General features: G+C 33.2%; 1 protein-coding gene across 1 annotated transcript in view; it reads left to right on the plus strand.

Moving 5' to 3' along the window:
- Positions 1-18,436: 18,436 nt before the first annotated feature.
- ANXA1 (annexin A1) overlaps positions 18,437-20,254 on the plus strand; it is an 18,153-nt gene continuing 16,335 nt past the window's right edge. Inside the window, exon 1 of the mRNA XM_044678538.1 lies at positions 18,437-18,601. Coding sequence (XP_044534473.1) covers positions 18,437-18,601 — 165 coding nt within the window. The remainder of the gene's footprint in view (positions 18,602-20,254) is intronic.

Genomic DNA, 20,254 nt, shown 5'->3' on the forward strand with positions numbered 1-20,254 from the left:
TTTTCCTTTAAGAGTGTTACCATTCATCCTGTTGCCTGGTTCACAAACTAGAAGTCATATTATATTACTTAATCTCATTCTTTACCTTATCAAATAAATCTCCAAAACCTTTCTGAAATATCTCTTTTTGGTATTTCTTGCATCAATCCTTTGCTCTCAACTCACATGACAACTACCTTAGTTTACATCTTTATCACCTCTCACCTAGACTATTTATTACAAGAGGCTATAATTACTTTCTATACCATGCATCTGTTCTCTTTCTTTTTTAATTCATCTTTCATACAGTTACTAAGTTGTTATTCGTAAATTTGAAGTCTGATCTTATCACTCCTCTGCTCAGAGTTTCAGTAGTTCTCCATTGTTTGGGAGATAAAATTGAAACTATTCTGTTTCATATTTAAAGGACTTTGGGATCTGACCCAAGTCAATCTTTGTAGGCTCCCTATAAATCATTTTCCTTTCAACATTCTATATTCTAGCCAAATTTATCTACTTTATATCATATCATTCTAATTTTTGTCTCTGTGTTTTGGCCTGTGCCTAGAATGTTCTCCTTCCTAACTTCTACCTTTTAAAAATCTTTGTTCTTTTCATAGCTCCCATCAAGCACCATCTCTTCAAAGAGAACTCTGTTGATTTCCACAATTTTGTGTACCTCTTTTATCACATTCTTTTTATTTTTTATATATCACATATTTATGGATCTCTTAACATGGTATACCTCTCCAATAGAACATTAATACTTTGAGTGCATTAACTAAGTCAGTTTTGCATGTGTGTTGCTAGCACTTAGTATAATGTGCGCAATAAATAATATTTGATTGAAAGGCAGTATGGCATAGGAGCTAATGTGCTGGATTCGAAGTTCAGGAAGATCTAGGTTTAAATATCACCTTGGATAGTTATTAATAATATGATCCGTGACAAGTCTTAGGTTGGCTCTCAAATTGGTCATTGGTCATAGAAAGAAAGAAAGAGTAGGAACATGTATTAGAAGTCTTTGTAAGGGAAAGAGAAAAGTGGCAAAGAAGAAGAGGCAAATTATTCTAAGATTAGAGCACTGGTATAGGGTATATGCTCTTCCCCTTTGTAAATAAGGGTCAGGAAGTAAAGACATTAAAACATGAAAGAGAATAGTATGGACATTAATAATTGAGAGTTGAATTTGAATGGAATAAGCTCATTCATAAAATGACAGTAGTTAGGAGAATTTATCTGATAGCAGAAACCCAACAATATTGTATTAAAAAGACTGTAATGACATACACATATACCTACAGACATATATATAAATATACATACATATACCTAAATACATACACAAACAGTATTGTATTATAAGGACCATTGAATAAAGGCTGGCAAATTAGGGGCAACTAAATAACCTTATCCTAAATAATGAGTGGTGCAAAGAATAAATTAAGGAAACAATAGATAATTTCACTAAAGAAATTACAACAGTGAGAAATCATATAAATATTATTGGATGTAGCCAAAGCAGTCTTTAGCAAAATTTCATAACTCTAGCAAAAGAGAAATAATAGTTTGCAAAACAAGTAGGTCATGGACCAAAATGAAAACCTAAAAAAAAAATCTTCAATTAAAAAATAAAACAAAATATAAATTCTGAAAATTAAAAAAGATTACCAAAATTGAAAGCAAAAATTCCATTCAATTTATATAACTAGAAACTGCTTTTGTAAAAAGAAAAACAATAACAATATAAAATAATAGCTAATTTGATTTTTTAAAGAAAGAAACCAAATAACTAGTACAAACAAGTTAATTCACAACAAATGAAGAAGAAATAAAAGACACTATTAAAAACTTTTTAGCCCAAAGAGTAACATATAAAACTGACAACCTAAATGTAATAAGTGGATTTTTAGCAGAAAAATATTAAATGACCAGAGTAATATAACTAGAAAAAAATTATTCAGTCTTGGAAAAATACATTGAGCATTGTGTAAATGATACCCCAAAACAGAGTGGGAGGTAGAGCAGGACAACAAGAGCAGATGGATTCATACATGAATTCTATGATCAAACAAGTGACCAAAAGTTACTTATGCTCTTTGAGAAAAAAAATAGAAAAATCATTGTAAATAAACATCTGTTAATATGTCTACTATGTACCAAGCACTATGAATAGTGTACCAAGAATAGGATACCAAGAAATAAAAAAGATGATCTCGCTATCAAGAAGCTTACAATACGCATAAAAAGAAGCTGAAAGGGGGGAATAGGTATATTTTGATGAAATCCTATAACTGGGTGGGAAATGATTATTATGTTGCTGTGGGCACTCTCCATAAATTGCGGAGCTCAGAGGAGCTCTCAAAAGTTGTGCCTCTCCCTTCTCAAATCAGAGAGAGGGAAGAACCCGTGGTCTCAGGGTATGGAGGAGGTGTGAATTTCAGAGTTCATGTGAAGTTTTAGGAAGATAAGTTTCTGGAGACTCTGATGAAGTCCAAGAGAGCTTCTATGTAGGAAACAAATGTGTTCTGGACTAAGTCTGACCCAAGTCAGTTTCCTAGTAGTTTAGGTTTGATGTTGGAACAAAAAAGGACATATATTTCATTTAACAATTAAAGAAAAATAGATTTACTTAGAAGAATATTCAGCAAGGATAAGTAATGTGAATCTTTTGAACTTATTCAGCTGAATGATGCTCCTATCAAGATCTAGAAAAGCATCAGAAAACCCCTTTAGCTCCTCATGACTCCTTTGTACTCAATGAGAAGAACTTTTAGTCTTTTGAGCCAAAAAGGTGTCAAGAATACTAAATGCCATTTAATAAGGGGGAAACAAAAAATAAAATAAAATAAAAGTTAAAACGAGCCTAACTTACATTGAGGAATGTTAGGCTAGGAATTCTTTCAAATTCTTTCTATGGTCTTGATACCTTAACCAGGGAGACTTTAAAGAGAGAAAGGAAAGTTCAGTAGAAAAGCTCAATAGCTATAATAAATGTTTTAAATAAAATATTAGTAAAGAAGTTTCTGCAACATATTGATAGGATTTTACACTTCAACCAAAATGAATTGAATTAATAACAAGAACAACAAAAACATTATATCAAGAGATGCAAAGAAAAGTTTTTGAAAGGACATTTTCACTTTTGTTTAAAATACCCAAAATCATAGGACTAAATGGACCTTTTTTGTTATTATTTATTTATTTATTTAGAATATTTTTCCATGGTTACATGATTTCAGGACACCAAAGAACTTATGAGAAAGAATGCAATCCACATCCAGAAAAAGAACTGTGTGAATAGAAATGAAGAAGAAAAACATATGATCAATCACATGGTTCGATGGGGATATGACTGCGGTTTTGGTGTTAAAAGATCACTCTATTGCAAATACGAATGATATGTAAATGTTTTGAACAATGATACACATGTAGCCCAGTGGAATTGCTTGTTAGCTCTGGGAGGGGACAAAGAAGAAGGGTGAGAAAAATCATGAATCATAATGGACCTTTTCTTAATGAGATAGGTAGTATCTAAAAATGAGAGTCAGCATTATTTAAAGGCAGATAAAGTAGAGACCTTTCTAATAAAATCGGGGTAAAGCAAGTATGTTAATCATCAATACTTCTTTTTGATATAGTGCCTGGGATATTGGGTATACTAATAAGATAAGAAAATGAACTGAGAGGTAAGCCAGACGAAGAGGAAAAAAAGTTATTGCTTCATAGAAATGAAAGGTTACTCAGAGAACCAGCAAGTCAACTAAAAATTGATTGAACAATATTGAAAACAAAATTTAAAAAATTATAGGATAGAAAATAAATCTATATTAACCATCAAATTTTAAATATGTTACCAGTAAAATCATTAAAAGGTGATTAAAAGAAAAATTTCATTAAAAATAGCTATAAGATATATAAAATATTGAGGAGTCTAAGCATAAGCAACTTGAGAAGTGCATAAGTCCAACTATAAAACATTCTTACAGAAATAAAAATAGATCTAAATAATTATTAAAAATAGGTTAGGAAATAAACCTAGTAGTGTTATTACTGTGTCAAAAAGGATATACAATTTCATAATTCTAGATTGCTCTCCGAAATGATTGGATCAGTTCACAGATCCACCAACAATGCATTAGTGACATTTTTTCCACTTCTCATCCAACATTTATCAATTTGTCCTTTTTACATTATAGGTAATCTCACAGGTGTGAGATTATATCTTAGATTTATTTTTGATTTGCATTTCTCTAATCAATAACGATTTATAGAATTTAAAAAAATAATTATATATACCTTTGATTTCTTCTCTCAAAATTGTCTTTTCATATCTTTGTCCATTTATCAATTGGGGTATGGTTCATATTCTTATACCAAAATATTTGTTAATTTAGCTAGGAAAAAATGAAATTCATATGGAGGAACACAAGGTCAGATATCTCAAGGAAAAAAAAATGTGGGCAAGAAAGGAACCTAACACCTCAAACTTTTCTTTAATGATGTAATCATCAAATGATTTCTTAACAGTTAAAAAAATAAGTTGATCAGAGGAAGAACATGGTAAAGCAGAGGAAAAGAGGTCATTTAACATTTGATAAACCCAAAGATCTCAGCTGTTAGGAAAAGAAATCAGTACTTAACCAAAAAACAAAAACAAACAAAAAACCCTTCATGAAAAACTGGAAAGCAGTTGACCGACAAAAATATGATATGCAGTGGTTCCCAAACTTTTTTGGCCTACCGCCCCTTTTCCAGAAAAAAATATTACTTAGCCCCCAGAAAAAAAATTTTTTTTTTTAAATTTAATAGCAATCAATAGGAAAGATAAATGCAACTGTGGCCATTACTGCCTTCCTTGATCGCTGCAGCACCCACCAGGGGGTGGTAGCGCCCACTTTGTGAATCATTGATTCCCTATAGAGCAACATCTCATACTATGTATTAAAATAGCTAATTACAAATATGTATAGGTAATATACATTATATTCACTTATGTACATTTGATATATCCATATTGTATATATATATATATAACATTTCATATATACATATATATTTTCACTCATTTTTAAATCAATTTTGCTAATTTTATGGGAGAGTTTATGAGGGAACTAGGGTTGTTTTAATGTGCATTTCTCTATTAGTGATTTGGAGTACTTTTTCATATACCTTGGTATCTTGTGTATCTTCCTATGAGTGTTTACCTATTCATATATTTGAACATTTATTAATAGAGGAATGGATTTTATTCTTAAAAACTTGAATTGGTTCCTTATATATCACGGAAATGAGACCTTTATCATAAAAACTTGTTGCAAAAATAGCCATCACCCTAACCACTTAATTATTTCTCTTCAAATCTTATATATAAAATTATATATGAGTATAATATATGTATGCATACATATATATCACATACAAAAATAAAACATTGCATCTGGGATTAGAAAGGAAATAATAGTTAAACATTAATATTTAAGACTATAAATAAATGGGCAGCTAGGTGGTACAATGGCTAGTGTACAGGGCCTTGAGTCAAGAATATTCATCTGGCTGAGTTCAAATCAGGCCTTACACTTAGTTCTGTGACCCTGAATAAGTCACTTAATCCTATTTGTTTCAATTTCCTTATTTATAAAATGAGCTGGAGAAGAAAATGGGAAACTACTCTAGTATCTTTACCAAGAAAATCCCAAGTGGGGTCATGAAGATTTGGACATGACTGAAAAAGTACTAAACAACACGAAATATTCATACATGTGCATAGGTAGTCATCAAAGGATATCTATTTAAGCTACTAAGTTCTATGAAAAAGTGATCCAAATGACTAACAGGGAAATACAAAACAAAAATTCTAATGTTCCACCTCACCTCCCATCAAATTGGCAGTTTTTTTTTTTAAATCTAAAATAAACAACCAATTCAGAGAGGCTGAAAGAAAATAGGTATATTGTGGACCCAGTGGAACATTGAATTGGTCTAGTCATTCTAGAAAGCAATTTGGAACTATACCTTCAAAGTTGCTAATCTAATGCAATAATGCAACTATCTGTCCTATATCTCAAAGATATCAAAAAATAGGAAAATAATCTAGAGTTCAAACTGGCTTATAGCAATTTTTTGGGTGGCAAAGAACTGAAAACTAAGTAGGTATTAAAGAATCATCTGGAAATATCTGAATAGGAATACTGGCTGATATGCTATCATAATGTAAGAACTTACGAAAAGGAAATTTTTTAAAGAAACCTGGGGAGACCTGCATGTACAAATGCAGAGCAAAGTAAGCAGAATTAAAACACCTTTGAAAGACTTAACAAATCTAATTTATGTAATGATCAACCATGATTCTAAAAGACAAATGAAAAAGCATAATATGTAACTCCCCATAAGGGAGTAGAGTGAGGGTACACAATTATACATATATATTTTTGTTATGGCCAAAGCATAATTTTATTTTGCTTTATTCTGCATTTTTATACCTTTTTTTGTGGGTTTTTTGGGTGGATCATGGATGAGAAGTGAAAACAGATATTTTAAAATAAATATTCTAATTTTTTAAATCTCAATTTTGCTTACTGTATGACTTTTCATAAATTATTTCTTCTCTGTTTCATTTTTTAATCTACATAATGAGATGATTGGATTTAATGACCTCAAAGGTCACTTCCAGTTTTAAATTCTCTGACCTAGAAAAGAACAAAGAAAAATGACCTCAGCTTATAGAATAAAGTAGCTAAATGAGATATTTCAGAACAACAATGGCAAATGGTAGTACCATGGAAAAATATAATTCCTTTTCTGAAAACAATAAAGACAGCAATAGACTAGATAAATGATGAGATATTGAAGTCGGTTTAATTTCAGCTGGATTTAGACCTGGTTTTCCAAGTGTGTGGTTTGACTAAGGTACCCTCTTATTTTATCTACATGGCTTTTTCCTTCAGGCTGTCTATAGTCACTCAGTGTTTTGAACTATCCAAGTGTGTCCTTGCTGACAGTAACTGATACTCTTATCTATGTCTCATTTTTCATTCTTATCAGAATGTACTTGTCCAACATTTCATTTCCTCAACACGCAATTCACTGTTTTTAAAGGCGGTACTTTGTAGTAGAAACAAGACTAGCCACGAAGTCAGAAAATCAGGCTTTGCACTCTATGTCCACTATTTTCTAATTGTGATTTTGAGCTAATTACTTAATCTTTTTAAGATTCTCTTGTCTCACCTGTAAAATAGGAAAAGTAATTCCCAAGTGTCTCAAAAGGAATGAATCTCTGATGGTAAAAATTTTAGTCCCTATAGAATACTGATGAGGAGCATCTTTTTGGATAAGAGATCTTTGATATCTCTTAAAGGAACAGAAAGGGGCAACTATTTATTTTGGCTTCACAGAAGACCAGATCTGAGTTTAAGTATAGCTTTAAATTAAGTAAATGGTTTTTAGAGTTGTTATGACCCAGATGATTTGATTAATCATTATATTAAATGGAAAAAAGATTCTACTACTCTCTGTAATCACAGAAAAGAAGATGGCAAGGTTACAATAATGCCATAGAAGAGAAATGATATTTATTGCATCACTTATAAGCAGGCCATTTTAAGATCATTCATGGATAGCAGTGTCTATCTCTTTATAGAAAAAGTCTTCCACAGCTTTTCTGTCTTTATAGAAATTTTTTTATTTATAATTTTATTTCATTTCATAGATTTTTCTATATTATATACATATATATAATATTATTTTATAGAAATTCTTAGAAAAACCAGACTAAGGGGAGAAATGTAATTTTTTTGGAGGTTTGAAAAAACTAATATATTTTAATCTCCTAAGAACTTTGCAAATTCTTAAATTCACATGGTCATTTAAGTAATTATATGGGTGTTCCCATGTGAAATGTAGTATTACTTCCTTCCACAAAATGACTCATTTTAAAAGCTAATAAAACTTAGCCCTGGGTACTGTAGACTTAAGATTGAATTTCAATTTTCTAACTGGATCTAGGAATGGTTAAATTTAAAAAAAAATTAAAAAGTGAAGAGGAGGGGTTCCCCTTTCCCCCTCCCTTCCCTATCTCCAGCAAAGTGATGTTATCTCAAGAACACAAGGTCTATTTAAAGATACTCCCATTATTCTGTTTTGGTCAAAATGATTCAGATAGTCTCCTTCCCCTCTCCCCCTGAAAATGACAAAGCTATGAGTCACCAAACCAAAGTCAGACTTCTTGAACTTCTATTATTCTTGTGCAAACTCAGCTCACAAAATGGAAACTTGTTTCCTTTCTCAATCGATTTCCTTCTGTTGTAGTATCTATATTTAAGCCTTTTCTCCCATCCTTGTATTTAAGGCATCTTTTCTATAAAGACTTTAAAAGTAACAAATGCCCCATAGCTACATTTAATTCAGTATAGTGTATCCATATATAAATGTAGCAAGCTAAACCTTATAGTTGAGAGGAAATGGGGTAAAACTTTTCCCTTGGCAGAATCCATCAGATTGTTCTCTCGTTCTGCATTTAATTTCCATATTGCAAATATCAAATGCTTTCTACAATATTTGTACAACCCATCTTTCCAATCCCAGGATGTTTTTACATGTTCTCTTTCTGCCCCCGGACTAATCTTTTATCCCTTTCAGGCATAGAGTACTTTAAGTAAATTTACCTGTGTCCATAGTAAACAATCCACAGCTCAAGGCAGCTGACTTCTTGTTCACCCAGATGGAAATCGAACTGAAATGTGGATAATGCAGGCACCTGCCACAGTCCTCTTAAAAATGCAAGACCTTAACCAAGCAGCAGGGTCCTGTTTCAAATAGAAAGAAAAGTCTATGAAGGGTCATAGGGTTGTTAACACTCTCTAAGCTATCAAATGCCCTGTTACTAATTGCATTGTTTTGGGGATTTCCTGAGACTTCAACTGGAATTCTACTAATTCTAATAAATGTTTTTTCCCTTCCTTCTTTCCTTCCTTCCTTCCTTCCTTCCTTCCTTCCTTCCTTCCTTCCTATATTCTTGCTTATCTTTCCCTGTAATCATTCAATCATTCATGCCTAGATATTAGGATTAGTGAAAATGTTAGTATATATATATATATATATGCATATATATACACCCATATATTAAAAACCTTAGGGAGAATTACTTGAATTCTGTGTTTTAGAGAGCATTGAATCATTAAACATTTGTTAAGTACCAATTTATGTCCAGATACTGTGCTAGGTATTGGGGATACAAAGACAAAAAAAACTGCAAATGACCCCAAAGAGTTTATATTCCATTAGATGAGATGACATATACATGTATGAAGTTCCTCCAAAATAAAAATACAAGACAAGCTAGAGAGACTGGTACTAATACCTAGGGAAATCACGGAAAGTCTCATATAAGATGAAGCACTAAAATTGAACTTTGAATTGAAAAAATGAACTTAAATTTCTAAAAGGAAGAAATGAGGAATGAGAATTTTTTTTTATCTATAAAATGAAGGGGTTAGATGTGATAATCTGTAAGGGTCCTTCTCATTCTAAACCTATGATTGTATTTGGGGAAGGGAATTTCAGAGTTCAACATGGTATTAGTACAACACAAGGTAATAGGGAAAAGAATAAAATAATATTCACCATTGAAGAGAGCTAAATTAGAAAGTAGACCATGAAATTTGAGAAAATTTATGATGTAAGAAGGCATGATGTGAAGTCACTAACTGTGCCTTTGGTGGGTAGAGAGAGACCCTTTAGAATGACCTGGAGGCTAATAAATTGCAACAGTGATCTGGGCCACTTGATAGAAATCTATATCTTATAGGAGAATAGAACAGAGATTTATGTTAGCAGATAGTCTGGTAATGGAGCTGAGGAGGAAGAGTATATTAACTCCATCTCCATTACCAGTGTTAAGTGATTATATACCACTAGCTGGGCTTTACTGCTTTCCATTGTTCTACCATCTTTTTTTAACCCCTCTTTGCAGTTTTTGAAAATTGTTGTCCACTCTCTCCTTCTAGATATTCTCCCCTTCCTTGACTTCTATGAAACTATGGTTTCTAAGTTCTCTTTCTATTATTTTTGCTAGGTCTTATTCTCCTTTGCTATATTGTCATCCATATGCTGTCTACCACTTGTGAGTGTTAACTCAGGTTCTAATCTGTCTTTCTTGAATTTCCTTATATTCTCTCCCTTTATGAACTCATTCACTCCCATTGGTTCAGTGTTCATCTCTATACAAATGACTCACAGATCTACATATTTATATCTAATATTAATCTTGAACTTGTGTCAAATCACCCATTCACTTTTAGAGAGCTCTATATAGATATCTTATCAGAATCTCATAGAAAACATGTCCAAAAGGCAATGCATTATTTCTCTTCCAACATTTCCTATTCTCCAAATTATCCTCTTTCTGTTTCAGACGCTTGTGTCCCTCACCAGTCACTAAAGTTTATCTTTAATTGAGTCAATTTGAATTACTTCTCTCCCTTCCCTCTTTTAATATCCAATTTGGTTCTGACTCATGGCAGTTCTACATTCCAGCTAAAATCAACTAGTTCTTCCTCAAATTCAGCATACTATTCCCTTGCCTCTTTCTATATACTGGCTATGCTGTATTACTAAACTATGAGTTCCTTAAAAAAATATTTGTAATTTTGCCTTCATATCCTTATTATCTAGCCTGCAATTAATTGAGCTGATCATACTTCCTGCTCATTTCTGCCTCTCAGAATCTTATCTTCCTTTCTAGCTCTGCAAGTACCTTTCCTCTGAGTATCTTTTAATGGTCCTTTGTCTTGTTACTACTCTTTTCCTCTCTGAATCTCATATTTATTTATCCTTGAGTTTGTTTTAACAGGAAATATGTTCCTTTCAAGGCAATACAGTCTCTTTTTTGTCTTTGTATGTTTTGCATCTATATGTAACTTAGGGTAATCATATACCTTTTCCTATAATATTGGAACTATAATTGAATCAGCTCTGTCTTTATTCCTAGATGAAATATATCAACTATTCTTGTATGAATTCACTCACTATCCCTATAATTTTCCAGTCCAAATTACCCCTTCTTATCTAACATTCCCCTGTGTATGTGTGTACATTTGTTTGTCTGTATGTGTGTGTATGTCTATATGTCTGTGTGTGTGTGTTTTCCTCCATTTCAGTGTTAGCTCTTTGAGGGCAGGAATGGTCTTTGTTTTTGTATTTATATCCCCAGAGCTTAGCACAGTGCTTGGCTTAATCAAATACTTAATAGATCCACCCTCTTTCATTTATTGACATTTATTAATGAAATGGTATAGTATAATATAGGAATTATTATCCCGGGCCCTTGAATTTCTTTTTTTTGAAATATTTTGATAATTATTTCATAATAATTGGTCTCTTTTGAAAGTCTTTGTATTTTAATTGAGTCATTTAAAAACATTATTGTAAGAAGGGGTCCAAAGATTTAATCAGACTGCAAAAGAAATTCATACACAGACTCTAATAAAGGTTAAGGACTCATATTACTGTATAAAGAAAAATGGATTTATAATCAGAGATCCTGGATTCAAATCCTGATCTTCCTACCACTTATAACCAATGTGGCCTATCTGGGTTGTGTTTTCTCATCCCCAAAATAAGACATTGGTCTAGATTGTCTATAAATGGCCTTTTCAGTGTCCTATCCTATGAAAATATTTCATTGTATCTGCCATAAAGAAAATGTTTATTGTGTTATAGCTAGAACAATATGAAACTAATTTAGATGCCAAGAATAAGAAACTGTTATAGGAGAATAATTTGTATCAAAAACAAACAAACAAAAAAGTTATTGAATGTATAATTATAAAGCATGACATGAATGATTTTCTTACTGAACTTCGAAGGTCTGGTATGACCAGGAGTGAAAACATCAGGCCACACCTCACCTTTGCTTTACTGACATCTTTTTAAAGGAAGGATTTGGACTGAAATTAATCATAATGACTAACAAAGGACATGATGTAATTTTATTTTCTTTGTTCTTTGTTTTACCTGTGGCAGAAAATGGATACCCCAATCAAGAATAACAAAGGTTTTCTAAAATATTATCTTGTTAATCTTCACATCATCCCTCTGTTGGGAAGTGTCTTTTATGAATCACCAAAAGGGTTGGGTGACTGATCCAAAGTAACACAAAACTTAAGTACAGAGATACCATTGGAATCTGAATTATTGCTGTTCTATTAGTATTCTCCATTTTGAGAAATGGCAGAATGTGATCTGATCACACATATAACAATTATTACCACCAATCCCATAGTACAGTAAAACAAAATAAGAAAGAAAAGATAAAAAAAAAACAGTAAGAGCATACAGGGGAGAAGGAACACTCAGAATGTCAGCTGATTAACCCATTAACAAGTTGGTTTGTAGTCATGAATGATGACACTTCTGAATTTTGAGTCCAAAGAGCAGCTATTTGGCAAAGTGGATAGAGCAACAGGCCTGGATTGGGGAGGACCTAGATTCAAATCTGGTCTTAATCACTTCCTAGCTGTGCAATCCTATTCAAGTCACTTAACCCCATTTAACTGGCCCTTGACGTTCTGCTTTAGAGATGTCACTAAGACAGAAATGAATTTTTAAAAGATCTTGTTTCCAATTTAGTAGTATGCCAAACTCTATCTTCCTTAGCCAACTCAACTGTTGTTAATAACATATGCAGAATTTTATATAAAGCACTGAGGATCACATGATATTCACCCCAAAATTTTAGTAATTCAAGGATGGAAATGTGGAAGAGTTAGCCATAAATATTTTTAGCTTTCTAGTATATTAATTTGAATAAATTGATCTAAGAGTTCTAGAGTGGAGGAATATGCTCTGGGCACACTGCTAAGTGCTACTAAAAATACATTAATCAGAGTTCTGAACTCTGTTTGGTAACAACTTGAAATGGTCTACTTTAATAATGTATTATCCCCAGGTAAGCAAGGATACTCTGTCCAGCAGTGCTAGCAGGAAAATGGAAATGTGTTCTAAATATTTTGCTGCACTTAGCCCTAGGTCATATTCTTTTAATTTTTTGCCACTAAGTTCAATTTGTCCTATATTCCTTCTCCTCCTCCTTTTCCTCTGCTTGTTCTTCCTCCCCTTACTTACCATCTTAGAATCAATATTGTACATTGGCTAGGCAATGGGAATTAAGTGACTTGCTCAGGGTCACACAGCTAGGAAATATCTAAGGAAAGATTTGAACCCAGGACCTCTCTTCTCCAGGTTTGGCTCTTGATCCTTTGAGCCAAATAGCTGCCCCCAAATTCCTGTCTTCTTAATAATCTTCAAGAAATTCTATTTTTTAAAAATGGGCTTTAATCTTCTGAACTGGCCTATTTCCCCCATCTATGTTTACTAGATTGAGTCATTTAATCTGACCTTTCTGACAGTAGGATCTTTGTGTCTTCATATCTTTGTATTATTGAAATAACTGAAGCAACATAGAAATATCTCAACAATAAATAGCTTTCCTGGAAGTAATCCTAAAATAATGTTAAGTACTTAATTGAAAGAAAAAGAATTTTTTACTTTGGACAAATCCCTTGCCTGCATTTTTTAAAGTTTCTCTTCATTGTAGATTTTGCTCAATCATTATCAGTGAACTACTATGCAATTATCAACATTATCAGATTTTTGTATATGTAATACACAGAAGTACTAGAAAGGAAAAAGTTATGTGCCATTCTGTTAAGAGCAGTTATTATATACTCTCTTTCTTTTAGTGGGTGGAATTATAGTTGAGTCATCATCATTCAGAAACCAGAAGAGGAATGAATCACTCTCCTGAAGATGTTACCTAACATTTCAGTCGAACAACACAGAGGCCACAATTAGTCTCTAAGTATTTATATTGGCATCAATTATGTTTCCATTCTTTTCTGCCAACATATCTGTTATTTTTCTTGCTTTAAAATATGCTAATAGACTATCACCAGGATAATGAATCGGTCTTTTTCCTCCTTTAAAAGTCAAAGTTTCATTTTACAATGGTGCTACTTAATCTTGCTATTATATCTGGTCGCTTAAAAAAATATCAAAGCCTTTCTATTTTATGTTTAAAGTATTATATGCTTACAGACTTCCCAATACAATTTCAATCCAAACATATAACCCATTTAGAGATTTTTATGCCCATATTCTCATAACAGTAACACTAATTATAATAGCCATAATAGAAAGCGATTGTACATTTGTTTGAAAAAGAGTAAGGAGCATTTTTGTTTGTTTCATATTTTTGTCATTTCCCCTATGCACATCACTACATGGAAAAGGGAGATATTGTTTATATAGCAGTGGTAGAATTGCTGTTCTAAAATTCTTAACGGTCACAAGTTATGAGTGGTGAGAGGAGCAAAGACAAATCTGGCAAACACATTTTTGAAAATTGCCTGTCATTCTTTCCTTTGTTCAGTTTCTCAAACATGGATGCTTGAAAGTAAAATCTAGAATCATAGCTTGTTAGAGTTGGAAGGGGTTTGAGCTATCATCTTGTACAATTTCCTCATTTTATTTAGATAGAGGTTAAAACTCAGAGAGGTCAAGCTCAACTTTATAGAGGAAATAAGTGGCTAAGAAAGCACTCAAATCTCAGGCTCAAAAATTTCTAGCCTAGTGTGCCTGCCTCTAGGTACATTACAAATAAGAGGGGACTATTCAGTTTATGTATCGGTCCCAGGATTTGGATCAGTGCTCTTTAAATATATTATTATTATTATTTTGGTAAACTTGCATACATTTGAAATTCACTGATGCAATATATTGACAACAATGTGTTCCTCTCCAGCTGGAGATAATTCTGGGTATTTAAAGGGTAGGCTAACAGAACACAAATTCAGGCACATTCTGTCAATATGGACAAGCTACAAAAAGGATTGTTAATGTTTTCTATTCAAAGACTAGCATAACTGAATTCTTAGGATGCTTGTAAGCAGAAGTTTGGCCACAAAGTGATGTTTTTGCTGTTGTTACTGTTGCTTGTGGTGCCATCCTTATTATTGTTTTCACCCACTCTGAAGAATATTTATTTTTTTGTTATTTAAAAATAAATTTGAGAATTGGTTCCAAGGCAGAATAGTGATAAGAGCTGGAGAATGGGGATTAAGTGACTTGTCCAGGGTCATGCAATCTGGAAGTCTCTGAGGTCATATTTGAAACCAGGACCTCCCTTATATTAGCCTGGCTTTTAATCCACTGAGCCACCTAGCTGTCTTCTGAAGATTGTTTATTAAGGCACAAAATGTTGGGTTTTGATCTAAGTATCTAGAAGAAGTGTCCAGCCCAATAAAAACATGAGTGTTTGAAGTATTAGCAGACCAAGGATCAGGAATCAAAAGCTAAAAGGGATGGCAGAGATTCCCTAGTTCAATCTCCTCAGCTAAGTGATGCAGGAACCAAGGCCAGGAAAATTAAATGATTTCCCAGAATCACTCAGGCAGCCTGTCACATGATATTTGAATCAATTCCAAGGCTGAAGAGAGGCATGGGTTAGAGAAAACTGGGCTTAAGGTAACTTGCCCAGGCTCACATGGGTAGGAAGGGTCTGAGGCCAAATCTGAATTCAGGACTTCCTGACTCCAGGCTTGGCACTCTATTCAGTGTGCTACTTAAATGCCCCTATATTAATAGTTAACTGAAAGATGGTTGGTGAAAACGATGAGGCAGTGAGTCTTAGACACAGTTTCCACAACTGTAAAATAGGGGAAATAAATGTAGCATTTCCCTCCTAAGGTTGTTTTTGGTATCAAATGGATATAATATGTAAAATATATTGCAAACTTTAAAGTAGGAAGGAAATAATTATTTATTTACTATTTTTAAATAAACATTTTTTAAAGTAGTTATTATGTGCCTGGAACTGTGTTAATTTTGCTATAAATATTATTTCATCTGATCCTTGCAATAACCCTGAGAATTTTGTGCTATTATTATTCCCAATTTTATACTTGAGGATACTGATGCAGAGAGAGGTAAAGTGACTTGCTCAAGATTACACAGCTATTAAGTGCCCAAGGCCAGAATTGAACTCATGTCTTTGTGACTCCAGACATGACATTCTATCGACTGTACCACCTAGCTGCCTCTAGTACTGTATAAATATAATTCGTAATCATTTAAACTTAGTAAACCCAGTTTCATAATTACATTTTAATTAGTAACAATTTATATTTCCAGGTTAAAACTGAATCATTGATGATAAAACAAAATCTCCACTCTTACATCATACAGGAAACTTATTAGAATACCTGTTCTTGATATTTCATCATTCTTTCATACACTTTATAACTTTACTTCCTTGTTTAACATTTATTTGCACATTTACACGATTGCCAAGAATTCAATTATTTTAGAACTCACATTTAACAATCTATATAAAACAAGATGCACATACAGACCCTTTCCTAATTAAAAAAGCAACAACAAAAAATCAATTGTATCGTGGCACTGCAGAACATCTCTTAAGATTTTTTCCAGTAGTGATGCAGTATAGAGATCATTTTCAATCGATAACACATTTCTCGTAAATCAAAAGCATGGGTTCAAATATAAGCTAACAAATGATCCTGCTCAATCAAAATAAACAAATAACTCCCCAAAAGATGATGTGTATAGCACAGTGTTTACAGAGTTTATGTATTCTTAAAAAAAAAAGTTGTTTGAAACAGTGGGAGCATTTCATTGCTATGACATTATACATTTTTACCAAAAAATATTTTCTAGGATAATTTAGGACATTTTCAAATTATGGCCCAAATGGACTTGAACTACCTCATTAGCCAAGTTTTCTTTCTCAAATCTTACTGGCAAAAAATGAATAAAGTCTTAAAAAGAGTGATTTTTCTCCACCAATGTATTCCTAGACCTTTTTTCTGAAAAGAGATCTTGTTTGGGAGTGTGATTTATTAGTCATCCTCAAGTGACAGATAGTTAAAATAACTGAAATTTCATAGCAATTAAGGGGAAAGAAACACTAGGCAACAAACCAGTTTTTCTTTTCTAAGCTTCCTAACTAATAGCAAGGATTGACAGTAGAAGAAAATCAACCTGATAATTGGCCCACTTCTCTAGTTAGCATGCTGCTTAACTAAACATAAGAGTAAGGTTTCTCAAATTGTGCTGCAAAGAGTGCTTAAATACTTCAAATGTGAATGTGTGGGTGTATGTTTAATGAACACTGTGTTGTTTATTAAAAGACATTAAAATACTAATTTCAGAGAATTCTACTATGAGAGTTACACCAAAATTTTGTTTCAACTGAAAGGTTCCATCTATATTGTGAAAAAGTTTGAGAACCACTGCTTTAGAACCTTTCTGCCTTTAGCCCTAGATACTTACTCCTCTCTTGCCACTCCAAGGAATTGTTCCAAAAGCTTTTTCCAACTTCTTAGGGAGAGAAATTAATACCAAGAGAATTGATCAATTGCAGAGGCATTTACATTTTTACATTCATCCTTCGGGGATTAATGGGGCCATAGATGTAGAACTAGTAAGTACATTTAGAGGACAATCTAACCAAGCCTCACATTTGCATTTGAGGACACTGAAGCCCAGAGACCTGCCCCAAGTAACCCAGGTAGGAAGGAGAGGTGGAATCTGAACTTAAATCCTGTAATTGCTCATTAGTACTTTTCCCACTGTGTGGACTACACGGTTTCTATGCATGGACTTCCCAGCAAGAACTGTCAACTCTTGGAACATAACCATAATTGAATAGAAACTCCTTAAAACAGATATACTATAGTTATATTACAGTGTTTTGAACATTGTAGGCTATTAATAAATGTTTTGGGATTGAATTGCCTCTGGCTTTTCCTCTATAACATTCTATGTCTCAATTTTTTTTCTTCCTGCTCAAGCAGAAATCAAAAGTAAAAAAAAAAAAAGTAGCATATCTACCCTTCCTTATTTTCCTAATCTGCAGCCTCTTCCTCTTCCTTTTTCTTTTCTTTTAGAAGTCAGCTATGAGCTGGCTAGCTTTGTAAGCCTGATTACATTTTGTTTAGGGGGAGGACTTAGTCATGTCCTCTAGACAAAAGGCAACCAATCACAGAAGTTTGTATTGCAACTCTGGTTGCTAGGTGTGGTCAGCCTTTCCATATATATAAAAAATTACCAGCCTTAATGTTTTGCACTTCCAGCTTGAAACTTTCCCTGACGGTTCCTTCATTAGCTCTTTGGGAGAAAAAAAGGTGAGTTTTCATTTCCTCCTTAGAAGCTGTCTCTTTCTTTTAAAAACTTTCCTAAAACTCCTATCCCCAGAAACTTAGCTCTTGGAAGCAGCTGACTCTGGAAGTTGTAGCAGAGGTGGGTGTAACTTTACATTTTGCTAAAAGTTTTTTTTTTTTTGTAAAAATGCTTATGAAATTATATTCAGCATCAATGTTGAAATGAACAACATTGTTTACTTTTGTTGGCTACTGGACCAAAGAATAAAACAGAAAGAATGTCGTGGGGCCAGTTTACTTGGCATTCTAATCCTTTACTTTCTGTTCGGTTACCATGGAAAAGGATGTTGTTTTTTTTCCCCTTGCAAATTATGAGTTTCCACCAAACTATGTATGCCTTATATGGACAGGAAAGGGAGGGGAAGGGAAGAGGGAGCCTGCAAGTTTCCAGTGAGTCTCCTTCAGAAGAGGAGGCTATTCATAATTTAGTTTATAGAGGCTGGAAGCCAAAAGTTAACCAAATTTGAGTTCACTGTAGTAGTAATTAAACTGTTTCTAATTAAGGCATTTAGAGATTCATGCTTTTGTTTTAGTTGTCCTTCATAAGCTAGAGATAAGCTTCTCACCACTTTTCTTTCACTAGGGTGTGGTCACATTCCTTTTCTAGGTAGTTCATGTGCTGACCGGTTTTTCAATTCTGTATGCCGTACTTGAGGGGAAAGAAAATAGATGTTTTCCTGGGTGGTGTCCTAATAATGGTATAACCTGCAGAAATGAGATCAGGGGCCTCTAAGGCCTTCCTCATTTCCTGAACCCCTATCATTGAAGAAATTAATGGGTGGGGCAAGTCAGAAGAAAAGAGTCATTATGGAGACAGTTCTCTTATAGGAGAGACAAAGCTGGTTTAACATTTAGATGAGCTGTATCTTTAAGTATCAGTTCTGTCTTTTCTGCCTATATAACTGTGGGGAAGTTAAAAGCTCTGTGCCTCATTTTCTTATCTTCTCAGAGGCAGCCTACCATAGAGATTAAAGAATCAATCTGGGAGTCAGGAAGACTTGGATTCAGATTCTGCTTCTGCTAAATTCTAGTTGTGTGACCCACACCTCTTGATGCTCTCCTTTAAACTCTTTAACTCTAAAGTGACAATTTGCTTTGGAAAGGAGATTTCCTTGTATTACAGGCCCTGTCTTCCCCAAATCCCCTAAACAAATTCTACCTCCCAAAAGGGTATTTGAATTCCTTGAACTTTACAACGCTTTCTATCTCAAAATGTATGATCTTAATGAAACTTTTTTTTTTTTTTTATGTTTTGAGAATTAGAAATAATGGGGATGCATTACATTGGGACTATTATCTAAAACTATTTTTCAAAGATGATTACTGAAATCCTTTTTTTGAATGGTAAATTTATAAACACTTATTAAAAGAGTTTCTTATATTTAAATACTATGTACACAATGAAGCATTTGCTGAAGTTTAGAATAGTCTTAAAAATCTTCTACTCTCCCTTTTGGACATTTTGTGTTGAAAAGAATTTAGATGTAGTGAAATTCTGATTCAATTATATTCTTAATAGTGTAATCATGACTTAGCCACAGGTGCTACCTCATTTGGAAGGTGGGGAATTGAAACCTTTTTAAGTAGATACTTAACAGGTAATTAATAATGACTTAATTGTCTAATCTAATAATGATTTTGCTAACCATTAAATATATATTTATTTAAGAAGTTACTAAAGAGGAGAAAGTTGTTGGAAATCTAGACCTGGTGAACTGAATGCCTCTCAATTCCACTACTTAATTCAATAAGCATTTATTAAGTATCTACAATGGTAAGGTGAGAGATTGCATTAGGTAACATGAGATACAAGCCTGGGTTCAAGTCCCTTCTCAGATCCATGCTAGCCGTGACCAGAGACAGCTTATTTAACCTCTATGTCTCAATGAACTGCATTCTAACACTCCCTAAGGAGTTTGGTATATGAATTAAATTACAAATAAAGAACATCTTTCTTCTTCCTCTTTACTTTTCTTCTCTCTCTCTCTCTCTCTCTCTCTCTCTCTCTCTCTCTCTCTCTCTCTCTCTCTCTCTCT

This window comes from Gracilinanus agilis, chromosome 1 (genome assembly GCF_016433145.1).
Source record: "Gracilinanus agilis isolate LMUSP501 chromosome 1, AgileGrace, whole genome shotgun sequence".
Taxonomy (NCBI): domain Eukaryota; kingdom Metazoa; phylum Chordata; class Mammalia; order Didelphimorphia; family Didelphidae; genus Gracilinanus; species Gracilinanus agilis.